Consider the following 17261-nt stretch of genomic DNA (forward strand, 5'->3'; position numbering starts at 1 on the left):
GAGGTCTTTTACGACAATAACGACCCTGTAAGCCTGTGATTCCACAAAGTTGTGCCCGGTGCGAAGTTTTTTCCTAAGTGCTTCCCTGCAGGAGCCCTGCACACCAGCGCAGAGAAGCCCTGGGATAATCAAGCGCCCAGATGCGCCCAGCAGCCTGCAACCAAACCAGGGCTGCCCAGCCCGGCCGCGGGTGCCTGAGGGGCAGCAGAGGGACCAGCTGCTTCCCTCTTCTTTCCTCATAAAAACTTCAGGGCACAAAGCCGCTCCGAGGTGTATGGCCAGGGCTGTGCGGTGGCCGTGCTTTGCTGGCGCTGCCTCGACATGGGGTTGGTAAGCAGCGCCGTGCCCATTGTTTTAAGGCAGGAAGATGTGTGCGAGCTGTTTCCAGCGAGGAGGAGGAAGAGAAGAGCCCAGGGATGCACCGAAGCTCGGGGGAAGTTTCGGTCCCGGGAGGAAGAGGAAGCGCGGGGATGAATTAGTGGGGTTCCCCCGGAAAAAGGGCCGCTCGTCGGTGTAGTCGTGGCCGAGTGGTTAAGGCGATGGACTAGAAATCCATTGGGGTCTCCCCGCGCAGGTTCGAATCCTGCCGACTACGAACCACATTCTGTTTTTTTTCCTCCCCGTGGCGGACGTTTTCTTCCCCTCCCTCATTTTGCACCGGAGCCGCCGCCTGACATCCGGCAGGGCGGCCGGTCCAGCCCCGGGAAGGGAGGCGGGACCTCCTCCCGCGGCCATGGAGCAGCGCGGCCCGGCGCCCGCCGTGCTGGTCACCACCAGGTACCGGGGACGGGCCGGGGGAGCGGCCGCGCTCCCGCATCAGCCTCGGCGGGGCAGCCCGGGAAAGGGAGCGGGGGAAGGGGAGGAAGGGAAAGGAAAGGAAGGAGCGCGGGGCGGCGGAGGCTGAGGAATTGGCGGAGAGGAGGGGAAGCCGGGTGGTGCTACGTGGGCTTGCCCCGGGACACTTCAGATCTTCTCTAGTTTTCCCGCATTTCACAGCCGGGGGAGATCCCGGGCCCGTCCTGTGTGCCCCTTCCTCTTGTGATAACTTCGGGTCGTTTCCCGTCCACACTGGCGCAGCATGTGTTCTCGCCCTCCAGGCACATCTTTTCCTTGTCGGTGTTTCGAGGTGGGTCGGAAAGAATTAGGATTTATCGTGGGGCGTGCAGCGGCCTCTTCGAGGCGCGGTGTCACCAGTGCTTCGGCTGGTGCCCATTCCTGCTGCCGTGCCCTGCATCCCGGTCCTCGTGCCCGCTCTGGATGGTAGCACAGGGATGGGCAAAATGAGTTTATTCTTCTGCCCTACTGTCTGGAAGTCTGTGCCGTCTTCTGTTGCATTAAATGTTCAAATCCTATCTTTTCCTAGATGTGGTAAAGGAACCCTCATGAGAAATGCCTCTAGAAGAAAATGCTTTTGGCAGTCTTTTATAGGGAAATTGATAGATTTCTCTTTTTTTTTTTCTTTCAATCTACAAGGTATTTGAGACCACAGGAAAGCAGTTTCGTATCAGATGAGACATGAGAAGCAAAAGTGTTGGTTCAGCAAGCTCCTTACCTCCTAGGACATAAATAATGACTATTTCTGTCACTTTAACTTCAAAGCCATTATTTTAATCCTTAAATATTCGGCTGTATCAGGGCCAGGCTTCCTTTGGAGCAGTGGTCTTGAACCTTCAAATGTATCTGATGTGACTAAGATGTTTTGCAGACTTTATATTAAGTTTAGCCTTGGAAATGGAAATCCAGACACCTGGATTTATTTTACAGTTGTTAGACAGTAAAAAGACCCACTTGCAAATTATCCCACTGAAACTGGAATGGTTTCAGTGATAAAATCGGGTATATATGTATGTGAGGGATTCAGGCTGTAGCAAGTGAACATATTTTCTAGCTTGTGAGGTAAAATAGGTGTGTAGTTGTGACCTTTTCCACTCTTTATACATACTTGTTTTGGGAATAGGATTCCTAGTTGCTGTGATAATATATATTGTAGAATCATAGAATGTGCTGAGTTGGAAGAGACCCATCAGGATCATTGAGTCCAACTCCTGGCCCTGCTCAGGACACCCCTAGGAACTCACCATGTTCCTGAGAGCATTGTCTAAACAATTCTTGAACTCTGCCAGGCTTGGTGCTGTGACCACTGCTCTGGAGAGCTTGTAAAATCTGTATGCTTCTAGTTAGACTATACAGAGAAATAAATTGTTTGGTAAGTACTTTGCCTTCACTTAATAAATAAAACCAGTTGTATAATTTTCTTTCTCCTTCTGTTATGACCAGGGATGTCACAGTTTGGTCTCCTGTGGACAGAGGTTGTTGGAGCTGGGTGCTGCTGGCAGGGCTGACTTTATCAAGGCAGGAAGCACAGAGCCTGCTCTCCTGGCCACACAGACACTGGAATAAATGTTTCTCTGGTCGCAGTACTTCCATCTCTAACTTTACTTTCTTGCTTGAGGTGGCTGTTCCCCCCCCTCCCCCAACCCCTCTATGTTGGCCTTTCAGCACAGAAAGCAGAATAATTAAAATACAATTTAATTATTATATGCAAATAAAAAACCCAGGAATGAAAAACTGGCTCTTCCGTGAACTGTGGAAGCTGCTCTGTTCAGCTGACCTTTATTGTCTCCACTTCCTCTGTCCCGGGCCAATCCTGCATGATCTGATTGTGCAATGATCTGATTCACACCAGTGTTACTGGTATGAATGGTCTCCTTGTACTTGGGTGAAGTGATTCCTGTTAGGGAGGTTAACCATGTGCCCAGGTCTCTGGTGAACTGTCTGTATGGTAGACAAAAGTGTAAACTGGAGATAAGCTAGATTCAAATAAAGAGTAGAAGCAGTAAACCTGTGTGTCCCATTTAAACAACCAGTTTTCTCCTTTGCTGCACTTTTTTAAAGCTACAAGTGTAAAAATAATTTTGTTTGATGTGAAAAATGCAGTGAAACTATACTTTGTCTTGGGATTTGCAGATGCTGGTTCTGTTACAATAACAATAACTATATTTAATTAATTCAATCACTAAGGCTTCTTATTTTGAAGGCATTAGAAGAAGTAGGGAGCACTTTGGATAGTACGCTCTGTCTGCCTCAGCCTCCCGGCTGATTTCTGTTCATTTAGATTCAGTTTTATATTTAAAAAGAAATCCTGTTGCTATGGAAGAGATAATAGGGGTAGGTTTCCTGTAGGAGATAATGATGAAAGTGATCATAAGGCCTAAAGCAAACAAACAAAAATGTAGCTATTCCCCCTCCCTCTAATCGTTTTCCATGACATTTCAGTGCAGACTTCTAACAACTTTAAAAGAAAAACCCTGGGTATAGATAAGGTACTTACTAACTTCATGACATTTTTAGAACTCTCTAATGCAGCAGCTCTTCCAGTGAAGTTTTTATTGTGTCATCTCACAATGAAAAAAAAAAATGTCTCTGTACTTGGTTGGTCTTTTCAGCTGAACAAGGCCAATTGAGGATGGTTCACTGGTCATTACTCCTTTTATTTATATTAGAGGTGAAAAGCAGGTTAATTCGTCATTTATACACTATGTTAACAGAAGTAGAATCACAGACTCACTTGAGATGGAAAAGACCTTTAAGATCATCAAGTCCAAGCATTAACCCCGCACTGCCACGTCCACCACTAAACCCTGTTCCCAGGTGCCACATCTACACATCCTTTCAAGGACTGGTAACTCACACTTCCCTGGTTTAGTAAGTACAAGTCCTGAGTACAAGTGACAGACCTTTTAGCTGCCTTAGCTGCAGTCACAACTTCTGAGTGGTTGCACATCTGGAGAGCTGTTAAGATCCAATTATTGTGATTATTAGACAGAGATGTTTCTACCCAAATTAATGTGCAAATGAGACCATATGCCAAAATCAATAATACGGATTTAACAGTAAAATGTGAGAGAGAGAGAGAGAGAGAGACAAAGACACAGAAAAGAGGGTGGGGGGAGAAGTAGAGAGAACAATTAAGTAGAAAGATAATCACTCACCTTGTGGATCCAGCAGTGTTCTTCTGTTGGTCCTTCATCCTTTTAGGTGGTAGAGGTCCCACAAAACATAGAGTTTAATATACATTTAGGAATATGTGGGAATGCCCAAGCACCTCCCTTGCAGGGGGAAGTTTTGCACTGTCTTTTGCTACACTTTGAATCATGTATGGTCCTCTGGTGGAAGGCCCCAGAAGTAAGTCTGGGATGCTTTGGGTGTCTTTGATGGTTTATGACCTTTTAAGACATGACAGCTGCCTCTAGTTGAGCTTGCTATGCCCCATCAGAAGGGATAAATACCTTCAGGCCCACATGTGAGTGTGAATGTCCTGTGCTCAGTATGTCTCTTCTTTTGAGGCAGTGGACTATGGTCTCCTCCAGTCAGAGCTGACCTTCAGCACAGCTGCTGAGCTGGTCTTCCCCGTGGACTCCTTGCAGTGATACACTCTTCTCCCCCAGCCTTGTTTGCCTCTCTTAGGCTTGAGATAATTTGATCAATAGTACCACCTTTATCTTATCTCAAGTCCCCATCACGTGGCTTAATTTACTTTCCATATTTTCAGGAATTCACAGGGGCAAATTTGGGGTGGGGTTGCTTCTTTATGCAGTCTGCCATAGCGGGCAAAGTCCTTTGGTGATCTTAACAGTGTTTAAGGCAGTTGTGATCTGTAAGTCTCTTATAAGAGCATATCCTCTGCTGCAGGTATATTCTAAAAAACTCCAGATCCAGCTGCTTTTACTGGTAGGTGCCCTTTGAGTCAGCATTTTGGCTGCCACTGAAGGAGGCAGCACTCCGGATGATTGTAGTTGCAGGTACCACAGGCTGCTGTGTGAAAGCCAGGCACCTCTGTATTCACACATAGGCACTGTTGGTCCTGTGTGAGAGCCAACCGTGTGTAACTGAGAACAAAATTTTGTCTGGATGTGTAAAGTCAAGTTCTTGGCTGGCAGAACATGAGAACAGAATGGGAGCAGACAGAGTAGCATCGTCAAAATACTGGAGACGGTAGAGCTGTTGTTAAAACCCTAATGTTTTAAACATGGCTTGCAAAGAGGATTGGGTACAAAACTGGGTCTGTGCCCTTGTTTATTGTTGTCCTATTTATCAAGAACTCCCAAGATACTCTCTTTAAAAGGATTTTTATTCAAACTTTGCATTAGAGATTCAGAGCTTGCCTTCTTGGGGAAGCTCAGGTTTCATAAGAACTGATTGAGTTTTGACATGACAGGAGGAGTCTTTTGAAACTTCGTTTGAAACTAGATTGTTTGAGCCTCTTGAAGTGTATATTAAGTTCTATGCATTGTGTATCCTTAGGTGAAAAGGCACCTGTGTTAATGTAGCTAAACTTCCTAAAGGAGGAGGTAATAATTCCACAAGCCACCTCTGCAATCCACAGAAAATCCAGGGTAGGTGGGACTTGATAATCCTCATGGTTAAGGTTTAAAAAGGCAGAAAAAATCTTTAGTGATCCTAGTTTGGTTTTCTTTTAATCAGTCTCTTCTGATTTCAGTAAAAAACACTCACTCACACATAGGAAGGATGTATTCAGAGATTGTTCAGAGGGTATTCAGTCCTCTGGATGATAAACTTCTGATTCTGGCAGAGTATTCGGTTCCAGTGATAGCAAGTGTGCTGTGGCTTGGCATAGGGTAACTTTGGGGAAGGGATGGATCTCTGATCAGTTTTGTTTTTCAGGCTATTGAAACAGACTGTTTAGTTCATTAAACATACTGTTTAATGCTCCAACAGCAGCTGCTTGGTCTTCCTATTGATGTGTGAGCACTCCAATACGATCCTGGCATTCCTCTTGCAAAAACATCATAAATATTTCCTTGGATGGCAATTCAGGGGGAGGGTAACACCACAGTTCTGTGGATCTAAAGCTGGCAGGAGGAAAAAAATGCATTGAGTAAACTGCAGCAGCAGGTCCCCTGTTGCATTTTCCTTCAAGAGGAGCTGTGGGTGGTTTTGACTGCTGGCAACTCTCAGAGGTTAATGCTGTGATTGTCTTCTTTAACTGGGTATGAAAGGACAGGTAGTTCTGTTTCCAGTAGGATTTTTGTGGGAAAGCCAAGATGTTTTGGCTAGTGTGCCATTTAGACTGTTTGACAACAAGTTCCCTGGTTGGCTCTTCACAAAGGTGTTGACCTCAAGTTGTCCATGTGCTCCAGGGAGCTGCTTCTTCCTTTCATGGCCCCTTTCAGCTATTGTCTCTGTCATTCCTGGGAATGTCCTTAGATAAAGGAGAGGTGGATAGGGCTTGGCATGAGTCACAATGAGCAGACCTTTTTCTCAAAAGAAACCTGATGAGAGATCATGGGATCTTCTCCCTGCCATGCTGGGTAAGAGCACTTTCAATTCTTGTGAGTAAAGTCCTGTTCTGAATGAATCTGCATCTCTTCAGAGAAATGCTGTGTTCCTGGCATGTTGCCTGGAGTGGCTTGTGGCAGGTGCTTTGTCATGGAATACAGGCCGTGTCCAAATTTGTCTTGTTGTAGAGTAGGAACAGTATTGGGTCTATCTGATGTGCTGTTCCAATGAGAACCTTTGCACTGATTTTCTTGGGCTTTTAATCGGATCCTGGGAGAGGGACAGTTAAAAATCTTTGTGCCAATGCCTGAACTCTGTGTATTTTCTTCCCTAGGCAAATTCAGAATACACACACAGGGCTGGATTTGTCAGTGCCAGAATACCAGGAAATCCATGGGAAGATGATGTCTGGCCATGTCGAGTATCACATTGTCGTTGTTACCTGGTTGGCTGCCTTCAAATCAGCAAAGCACAAGCCTGAAGATGTGGTTCAATTTATGGTAAATATTTAATCAGACCTGTGTTAGTGATCACTTTCTTAATCAGCTTTGATTATTTCTGTCGTGATGTAGCAGATGATTTGTCATCAATCACAGCCTCTCTGGGTCAAGGTCCTTGGTAGGACAACACAGTCTGTACCATTTCTCCAATTCCTATTCCATTATGTATATTCCATTATACATACAGTAATTGCACTTTTTATTCCAGGAGCTAAAAGTGGCAATGACTGTTGTTGCCTTTAATGCATTTTTCAGTATGGATCAACAAATAGAAACCAATTAAGCTTTTTGTAAGTTCTGCTACTAATTAGTTTCTCTAATGTATGTATCAATACTAGACCATGGTCCATAAGCATGAAATAAATATATAACAGCTTATTTGAAAGGACCCGTTACCTTGACATGGCTTTTAAAATCCGTGGTAAGAGAGTTTTACAAGGAAGTGTCCATATAGAATATTACTGAGCTGGATTGTCTTTTCCAATATACCTGCAGAGTAAAGGTTTGAGAACACAGCACATGACTTAAAACAGGTGAAATTAATGTCATCTATGGCATGTGCACATCCACTTTAAGCTGTTTCACCTGGGACTGTCTATCAACCTGATGGGAAAAGATGCTTTTAGGGTGTTTTATTTGATCTTCTTTTAGCTGCCTGCTGAACCACTCCCAAGAAGTGCATTTCTCTGTCCATTGACTGTAAAAGGACACACCCTCTTGCATCCTGTGAACATCTGCTCTTTTCAGATGTCTTTGCAATAACTGTAATGTCAGAGTGATGTGAGTGTGTGGTTACCTGGTAGACCATGACCTGTAGTGTAACTCACACTCCATGAAAGATGATTGATAAAAGCTTATTTAAACTTACGTCTGATTTGCAGATAAACATCTGTCAGTGTTGTAAAGAGATGCTTGATGAGATCTCCTGCATTTATCCCACACCTTATGCTATATATAAAGCAGCAGTGATGGCATAGGAGTCTCCCTCCTCATCCCTGGCTGCTTGTTCTTGCTCCCACAGCGTTTCCCTTTGTGTGCCAGTGTCATGTGGCTATTCCATAACGTCAGCTGAGGAACTGCTCCCAGCTAAAAATGGGTATTTTGGGGGTTGTTATTCAGTACTGATTTACACCTGTTCCTTGAGCCTGTGAGTTGCACAGCCTCATTAAAATTTGTTTTAGGACAAGGAAGGGCCAGACATGGGCAGATAGGAGAAGGGGATGTGCAGTTGTTTTTTTTTCATGCAGCAATGCCTGCTTATATTATGTAATATTCCCACACAGTTATGTGGAAGATAGAATCTGACTACAGCTGAGGTGTTAAACTGGGCTGTTATCATCTAACTTCATTTTGTGTCATTTAAGAATAAGTTGATAAAATCAGATTGTCCATAAAAGAGGAGAAACAGACTTAGTACTGAGGCCCCCCTGCTTGCTGGGGTTGTGTGTTCCCATGTCTGCTCTCTCTGGGAGGATTTTCAGCATTCAGTTGCTCTTCTCAAGTGAAATGAACCTTCCTGATTTCTCCTCTTGTGAGGCCTCCTGACATTTCATTCTTCATGAAGAAGAAAACTGGTGGAGCCTGACGAGAATAACATTTATCTCATCAGTTACATTTTTTTCAGCTGACTAAATATGATATATTATATAGTTTGTTGTGTGAGAGTAATTTAAAACCATGAGCTGGGAGGTTGAGAATGGATGTTTTCCATCGATTCATTCCGATGAGTCCTGTCTGTATGTATTACTGGAAGGAACAGAGGGATTCACCTGTCCTAACTTAGCTCTCTCTAAGTTGGATATTTTAATCTGAGTCTGTCCCTGCTTGTATGGTCAGTGGGGAGAAGGGGAATGATGTGACTCATCCTCTGGAAATGTCTCTCTTCTTTGACCATAGAGGGAAAGCATCTGCATTTTAGACAGCTGCAGTGGGGGGCTTCAAATACAGGCTAAAATGCTTGAGGGTCAATAGAGTTGCACACAAGTCACTGTATGCACTTGGCGGTGCCCTGGGATTTTTCACTTGGCCTTCAGAAGTTTGTGGGTCTCCCATAGATTTTTGTGTGGTATTTGCCTGCCCCACACAAGCTTGTTGGATACCCCAAAGCCTCTCAGATGGCATGGGATGCCTGTTTCTGGGCAGAATAATCTGTTCTCTATGATTAGATGTCTGCATTTGCTTTTCTAAATTCCCATCCCAGTCGGTGCAGAAAAGGACGTAGCTGAGCATCTGTGGAGTGAGGGAGCTCACTTTGCATAACATAAATGTGTGGTACCATTTGAGAAACCCTAAATTACAGTAGGTGTGTCCACAGGGCTGGCAGGTGTGACAGAGGACATGAAGGCATTGGCACTGCCCTGAAACAGTGAGGAGAATACAGTACAGCATCCAAGGTACCACTGGCTACCCTATGTTCGGGTGAGTTGAGCTTCAGTCACATTTTACCAAAAGATTCTCACAGTCATGGGAGCTGAGACAGACAGCTTAACCTGGAGAGAAGTCCCAGTCTTGTGGCTGCCAGGGAATGTGGGTTGCACCTGGACTGTCTGTGCAGTGCCCTGTTCTGCTGGATGCCGGAGCAGCACAAACAAGAGCTGTGACCCTTCCCCACTACCTGGGGAACAGCAGAGAATGATGAGGTTACACTGGGCAGCAGATCTAACACATCAGATTTGTATCAAAAAGCAGAGTGAGATGAGACATCTGAAGGAAGAAGAAGAAACTACTGTGTGCCTGTTCTGGAGCAGAATGGGAGACGGGACATCTTTTTTGCTTTTGTTGAAACTGTCAAGTTGGAGGAAGGAGCCAATGTCACAGCGCTGAGGTGATGGGTAGGTTAGAGAAGGCAGGCAGGCATGGTAGGGTTTTCATTGTCTCTGGATACGGATTTTCGGATTGTCTCTGTTTTGGCCACCTGGGGAGGAGCCAGGTGCGTGTGTTGTGGCTCCTCCTTGCCCGGTCCCTGAGGCCTCGGAGGCGCCGCCGCTCCCGCCCTGCCCTCAGGGCCTGCACCGCGCGCGGCGGGCGCTGGGCGGCAGCGGCGAGCGCGCCGGGAGCGGGGTCAGCGGCGTGTGCGGCTCCAGCGGCTCCAGCGGCTCCAGCGGCTCCTCTTCTCCCTGGAAAATGATGGTGAGCACGGCAAAAGCGTCCTCTAAGCTAGCTGTGATCTCTGGGATGCGATGTAAACCACACTGGGTCGAATCACAGGATCATTTGGGTGGGAAATGGCCTTTAAGGTCATTGATCCAGCCTTTGACCGATCTCCACCTTGTCAATTAAACCAGGCACCAGATGCCGTGTCCTGACATTTCTTGACTCCACCACCTCGCTGGGTAGTCCATTCCAATGTCTAACAACTTGTTCCAAGAAGAAATTCCTTCTGATGTCCAACCTGAACCTGCCCTGGCGCAGTGTGAGGCTCTGTCCTCCCATCTTGTCAAGACTGAGAGGTGTATTAAAGCCCTTTGTCAAAAAACAGATGAACATGAAAAAGAGATCCCAGATCTGACCTGTGGAGCCTTTACTGTGGGTCTGAGCAATCCAGAGTGCCCTATTCCCCAGCCTTAATAGGACTATGCAAAATCAGCATCACGGCAGGCATGTTTAATTAAAATGTTTGTGAAGCATTAACAGAAGAAGAAATTCACTTCTGTGATGACATTCAAATCTAAATTCTTAGAAACTGGAGGGATTCTTTAATTTTAAAAAATGCTAAATTAAGGTTGTAGAACTGCTTAACCTTAAGGTTATATTTGGTAATTAAAGGAAAAGTCAGCTGCATTTCTTTCAAAGGTCACAATACTCTTGTACTATCGAAAGAGGGAAATTGGTTTTCTCTTTGGTACTGCTGCCAAGGTGATACTTAATTATTGCCTGTAGAATTGCCATTTTCTGTGATAAAAAGAAAAGGCTTTACTTTTCTTAGAAGCATTTCTTTTAGCCACACCTCAGCTTTTTTAGCAATTAACTTCTCCCTTCCCAGCCTTATTAAAAATCCACCCAGCCTTTAGTGCCTTCTCTTTGTGTCTGCATCCAGTTTGATTCTTCTGTACAAGTTATTTGTTAGTCAAGTTTTTTCTTTTTCAAAGCTGAACAAATAACTACTGGTGTTTGACAGGCATAGCACAATTGAGGGAGGCATTTACTATAGAACTGTCTTCCTCTCATAAAATGTGGGGATGTATGAGTACATGGGTGTATCTTCATTTATGTTTTCATCATTGCCTTTTTGCATATGTTGGCCTTCTCTTTCTGGGCCTCAAAATCTGTGCATTGGAGTTGCTTTTTCGTGACCATACAGGTGTGTTGTGAAGATAAATTCCTCCACTTTATGACTTCTGTGATGTGGGGGGGGGGGAGAAATCCATGCTCAGTGTAGCAATAGGTTCAGGAGCCACTAAGGATTCATGTTGATTAAAAAGAAATATTAGAGTTTTTGCTCTTCTGCTGGGCAAAACAGATGGGGAGAACAGCATGTGGTCATGTAATTAAAATCTACCGTAATGCATACCCACGGGGTCACCGAGCAGCATTAATTCTGGTACGGCTTGAATTGGGAGTTTCCAAGCGAAAGCTTGGGTTGTGCTGCCTGGAAGAAGGGATGCTTTTGATTCCTGTACCCAAAGCTAGTTCTTTTAAAGGACAGAGCTGCTGGATCTCCATTTTCTGACAGTGTTAAGAAGTGGGCTTTGTAAGAAGAAAGTCACAGTAGCCCTGTTTTTCATGAAATACTGTAAAATCAAGAGTGCTCTTTGCTGGTGTGCACTGGCTGGCAAAGGGTTTGAGTTAGCTCTAAGACCTCCATTTTGTTGAAATCTTTGCAGTAGATACAAAGCATATGGTGACAAGTTTGAGGTCAGAAATGGGGCAGTAAAAGGAGCTTTAAAGGGAAAGGAGGCATTAAGTCACATTAATACTGAGTGGGATCAAATTCTGCGCACAACTGCGAGTCCCAGGCTCGTATCCTGCAGCCATTCCGGTGTGTACTTTCATGCGTGAGGCCCTTGGGAAGAGGGGGGCAAGGCACATGCATGAGATTTGAGGGATTAGCAGCAAACTTCAGGCTTTCACTTTGAACTTCCCGTTGGTTTTCTTAACCTTCTAGCGATACTTGATCACATTCAACTTATTTATTTGTTCCTAGTGAAAAAAAAAATATCCAACCCATCTCTGTCTCTCTTTTAAGTTCTGTGTTGGATGTTAATTGTTACAGGCAAATAGGGTCTTGACCTGGCAAATGTGCACATGCTTTGCTGTATTTGCATGATTAACTCTTTTGAAGTGAAACAGATTGAGCCTTTGATATTGTGACTTGACAGAGCTCCTTGAAGTGTGTGCACTCAGGCTGACTTACAGGTGGTGTTCACAGAGTTCAGTTAGAGGCATGGAGGGGGAGAGGATAGCTGCAGGATCAAGACCTGGAGGAATTACAGGCAGCAGAAGAAAAATATTTGGATGTTAATCAAATGGAACTTTGTTTACTTAATAGGATTGATAAAATGGGGTTTAGAGTAGCGCTTAGTTGTCATCCTGACATTTTGGGCCATAGGATCCATCAAGGATTTTCAAAGGGCTGTAAGTGATAACCAGGAAAAAGCAAGGTTTAATTTTATTCCATGCTGGTACACCTTTCTCCTGGAAAACTGACAGAGGATGTCAAATTGAAAAGGTCCAGAATTGTCACGGCAGAGCAGTGCTTTCTGACTGGAAAGGTGTGAGAATGCTCTGTGTGATGTCTGGGATTTGACCTGAGAAAATACACTCTCTGGAACCTGGCTGGCACTTGTGTAAGGCCCCTGTGCTGCTGCATCCAGCTCTGGGGTCCCAAGTACAGGAAAGACATGGACCTGTTGGAGCAGATCCAGAGGAAGGGTACAAAGGTAGTCATAGAGCTGGGACACCTCTCCTGTGAGGAGTCTGAGAGAGCTGGGGCTGTGCAGCCTGGAGAAGAGAAGGCTCCAGGCTGACCTTAGAGCCCCTTTCCAGTACCTAAAGGGGCTGAAAGAAAGAAGGAGAGGGACTGGTTGCAAGGGCCTGGAATTGACAAGGGGGAATGACCATAAGCTGAAGAAGGGAAGGTTTTTTAGAGTAGATATAAGGAAAATATTCTTTACTGTGAGGGTGGTGTGTTACAGGAACAGGTTGCCCAGAGAAGTTGTGACTGCTCCATCCTTGGAAGTGTTCAAGGCCAGGTTGTATGGGGCTTTGGGCAGCCCGGTCTAGTGGAAAGTGTCCCTCCCATATTGAACTGGATAATCTTTAAGGTTCCTTCCAACCCAAACCATTCTGTGATTCTCAGTGCACCAGTCTGGGCTCAGCCAGCCTTACCACAGCATTCCCAGCACCAAACCCAAGGTATATCTGGCAGCACAGCTGAGCAAGGGTGTCAAGGAGCCTGTGGCTGCCTGGGCTTGAGGCACAGGGACAGTGGGTGAGGAGCCCCCAGCTGGCAGGGGCTTGCAGGGGCCCCCTCTGAGCTTAGGTAAGCTTAGGGGAATGGTTTTGGCTGTAGGTCTGACACCTCACTGGTGCAGCGGGGTGTTCCAGCAGAGGGCATCGCGGCACTGCTGGATATTGGCCTGCACGGTGTGCTGCAGGCTTTGGGAAGCACATTAGTATGCTTTGGAGACAGTGCTGTCGCACTTGGTATTCCATGTCGCGTGTGCATTCCCGGCGTTGTTCAAAGCCCACGCAGATCCACAAAGGCGCAATTAGTGATGGGATGCGAGGGTGTGCGTTTGCTTTAGGTTCAGTGGTGTAATTAGACATAAATTGAGATTTATGAATAATTTACAGACTTTGATAGAGAAGGAATGAAAATTAAGTGGGGAAAGAAATAAGTTTGTGTATCTCAGTTCAGTGTTAGAGTATTTTAAAAAACTGTTTTGGCATAACCTTGATTTGCTGCTGTCTTGTAATGCTTTCAGAAATTAATTTGGTAGTTACTATTGAAATTAATTAGATGTTAAATGTTTTTCACAAATCAGACTTAATTTTTTTTTTTCCTGGGTGGAGGGTAGTGGTGTTTATTCTTTTGAAAGAGCACCAGTGAATTCCTTACTGCCCTTACATTTGACCTTACAAAGTATTGTTGGGAGGTGCTCAGGCATCATACCCTGTTCAGAGTGCTACTGGGATCTATCAAACTAGAAATGTACAGCAATTCAGAAACTCTGGAGTTGCTTTCCCCTCTTTTTTTTTGGGTGTCTTCAGATGGGAAGATTCCGATATTCTGGAACATCTCTATTGCCCTTAACTTTAATACTTGGTTGCTGAATGGCATTTCAGATCCCGCATGTGGAGTACAGTGTTGCTCACACTTAACCTTCGTTGCTTTTACAAGTCTAAAATTCTTGTTTTTCATTCCCCTGTCAACTCAGGTTGGGTGTTGTGTTTCAGATGTTTGTTACAGAGTTGCTTGCCTTTTGTGACTGGACACTGAACCCACAGTGAACATTGTACAGCTGAAATGCAAATGCTTTTCCAAATCATCTGGCTAGGTTGATAATTACTGCAAAAGGCAGGGAAGCGTAAAAGCTGAGGTGGTTATTGCTGTTTGTGCCCAGATCTGAATCAGTGAACTGGTCGAGGTGTGCCTGTTATTGTTAGGGCCTGTTCCCTGGCCTGGAGAGCAGCTCGCACAGTCTGGCTGCATGTGCAGGATTAAACTTTCTTACCATCTGCAGTGTGCATCAGAACTCAAACTGGCTGCTGAGAGGTCTCTCCACTGGGCCAGATCTTGGGCTGAAGAGTTACCTGGGTGCATGATAGCTGCCCAGAGTGTGGGAACTGTGCCAGACATTGTCAGGTTCTAGTAGACACTATAAATGAGGTTTCTAGTAGATGGTCTCAGGTTCCAGTGCCTGGGAATGTGCCTGATGCTGTTTAGTTTGCTTGTATAGGTGCAGTGTAGGGATTCTGCTTTAATCTGTAGCTCATCTCCCTTCTGTGCATTTTGTTAGGTTGACTTTCTTTTATCACTGTGTTGATGGGAAAACTCTGCATTTCTGCATTCCAAGATGTGGTGCTTGTGTGTCTCCATCTTTTTTATCCATCTCAGTATGTGCAATACTGCACATACTGCAGTGTTAATCAGGATTCACTCCACTAGAGTTCAGAAACACGTGTTATAGGAGGATAAGAGCTGGACCCTAAAAGAATATCTGTGTCCTATGCACTCCACTAGCACAATTTCTTGGGTTGTTTTTTTAATGTCTGTATTAATTGAAACACATTAGTAGATTATGAGGCCATGTGGGGCCTTGGCAAATATATTATCTGTATAATACTGCAGAACATGACAGTCACCCTCATTGCATCTGTAATATCAGAGTTTTGTGTGCGGGTTTTGTGTATTGGTTTAAGCTACTGAATTCAGTACTTAATGTGGCATAGAAGCCACACCTTTTCTAACCAACATTCCCATAGCTGTTGCTTTTCTTGTAATATCTTGAGCCTTATTTCTCCTGTCTTTGTCTGCAGAAGGAGTTACTCCATTCACTGTTGGCATCTCCCTGTATAAGAACCTTTTAGGCCATGGCCAAGTTGTTGATTTTTATTTTCTCATGGATGAACTGAATAGATAGGGGTCAGCTGAGGTCTTTCCCCTTAGGTTTTTTGTGTTATGTGCTCTGCAGGGCAGCAAACACGACAGTTTTTTAGGCCTAAGCAGCCAAAGGGCACTGAAGCCACCAGGAGTGAGGAATGGGACAATAGTGCAAAGACATAGGCAGCCTTCTCCAATATATACCTACCAGGCAGGGCTTTTCTTCCCTCCTGTCTCAGGACTGGGCATCACTTCTAGTGGACAAGGATTCCTGCTGTCAGAAAAGTATCTGGAGCAGTGACCTTCCCAGTATTTCATTAGCTGATGAGTCAGACAAATGGATTCTGGCAATGAACTTTAATTTCATTAAGCAGTGGATTTTAATAACACAATTAGAAGACCAGCAGCAATGCTTGAGGATTCGCTGGGTACATAACAGGCTTTTGCTAGGCCATATATAAAGCTCCTTGCTAATGCATGGTTTTCCACTTCAGTTTCCACAGTTAATGTTTCACAGCACTTAAACTGCTTCTTTGCTGCTCCTGTTTCTCCTGCAAAGAAATTAACCCAGGCAACACATTTTCATTGCAGGTTTCTAAGAAGTACAGCGAGATCGAAGAACTCTACCAGAGACTGGCAGCACGGTATCCACAGGTTTCTCTTCCACTCCTGCCTAGAAAAGTTCTCTTTGTGGGGGAATCTGACATCTCTGAACGAAGAGCTATGTTCAATGATATAATGAAATTCATTTCCAAGGATGAGGGTCTAGCAACGAGTCCGGAGTTACTGGAATTTTTAGGTAACTAAGAGATGTGAGTGTCCCGTCTCCCATGAATGTGCTTTATGGAAGTGTTAAGTTCCATAGGTAGCCAAAAACTATAGAATGCCAGAATAAAGGCTGTCACTGAAAATATCCTCATGTGCATTTACAGTGCTGCACAGTCATGTTTGCTAGTGTTTTTCCCTCCTCTCAGTGGACACACGCCTCATTCAGAGCTGTTGATAGATACCTCCAAAGCAAGCAATGTACTGTCCTGTCTCTGATGTCCTGCTGTGCTTCAGAACATATAAGTTTAGAAAGCTAAATAGTCATATGTTGTCAGTGGGGAGGTGGACCCTAAAGGGACAGTGCAGGGTCTCCCTTTTAGTGAGCGACTCTTCCATGTTTTGTCTGGTTTTTGTGCAAATTATTGACTCTGAGAAAGATTTAAATAGGAGACAGATTCTTTATTAGTTAAATGCATTCTCTGGTTAGCTTTTTTTCTCTTTAATTTTTTTAAATTTTTTTTCTTAGTTTTCCTTAGCCTTATGTCCAGCTCTTGTTTTTTCTAGTGATTCGTATAGCTCCGTTCTTACGTCCCTTGGGTGTAGTAGGGAGTTACTGAATGAATGGAACATACGAGTTCTCTGCTTTTAATTCAGCTGAGAGCTGCCAAGCAGGGAATGCTCCAGCCTGGTGCTGTGCAGGATTCTTAGTGGACGGTTAGTTTTAAGTAAGTGCAGTTGCAACGTGCTAACAAGTGTGAACAGCCCATTTTGCAGAAGTGTCAAGTGTGGCCAGATTAGTTCTGTGAAATTGGCAGCTTCCTAAAGTCAAAGGGGGCAAAGCTGCTTAATGCCTGGAAAGATCCAGGTAGTAAGGTTTTCAAGTGGTTTTTGTTTGGTTTTCGGTTTGGGGCTTTTTTACCCTGGCAGTGTTCTCTTGAAAGCAGACCCCTTGCACTGAGAATTCAGAGTTTATGTTGATTGATCTTTGCCTGCTGGTTAACCTAACCATGGTGTACATCTGCAGGTAAACTAGGCTGGGCTGCATTCTGTGGGCAGACTGGGTGCAAGTAATGCGACCTGTTCATCAGAATTTGCCCTAGAATAATGTAAGTCTCCCCCTGATTTGGCAGATGCAGACATGAAAAGCT

At 44.7% G+C, this 17261-nt stretch overlaps 1 protein-coding gene and 1 non-coding gene across 2 annotated transcripts in view; both read left to right on the top strand.

The window, feature by feature from the left end:
• Nucleotides 1-513: 513 nt before the first annotated feature.
• TRNAS-AGA lies at nucleotides 514-595 on the top strand. The gene has a single exon. It is a non-coding gene; the product is annotated as a tRNA-Ser (tRNA).
• The window catches only part of HS1BP3 (HCLS1 binding protein 3), a 50607-nt gene continuing 33888 nt past the window's right edge, over nucleotides 543-17261 (top strand). Inside the window, exons 1-3 of the mRNA XM_042032883.1 lie at nucleotides 543-777; nucleotides 6635-6800; nucleotides 15937-16144. Of these exons, the coding sequence (XP_041888817.1) occupies nucleotides 734-777; nucleotides 6635-6800; nucleotides 15937-16144 (418 nt within the window). The 5' untranslated portion in view covers nucleotides 543-733. The remainder of the gene's footprint in view (nucleotides 778-6634; nucleotides 6801-15936; nucleotides 16145-17261) is intronic.

This window comes from Corvus kubaryi, unplaced genomic scaffold, assembly GCF_017639235.1.
Source record: "Corvus kubaryi isolate FWS band 111438036 unplaced genomic scaffold, C.kubaryi_AGA036_p1.0 37354, whole genome shotgun sequence".
Taxonomy (NCBI): domain Eukaryota; kingdom Metazoa; phylum Chordata; class Aves; order Passeriformes; family Corvidae; genus Corvus; species Corvus kubaryi.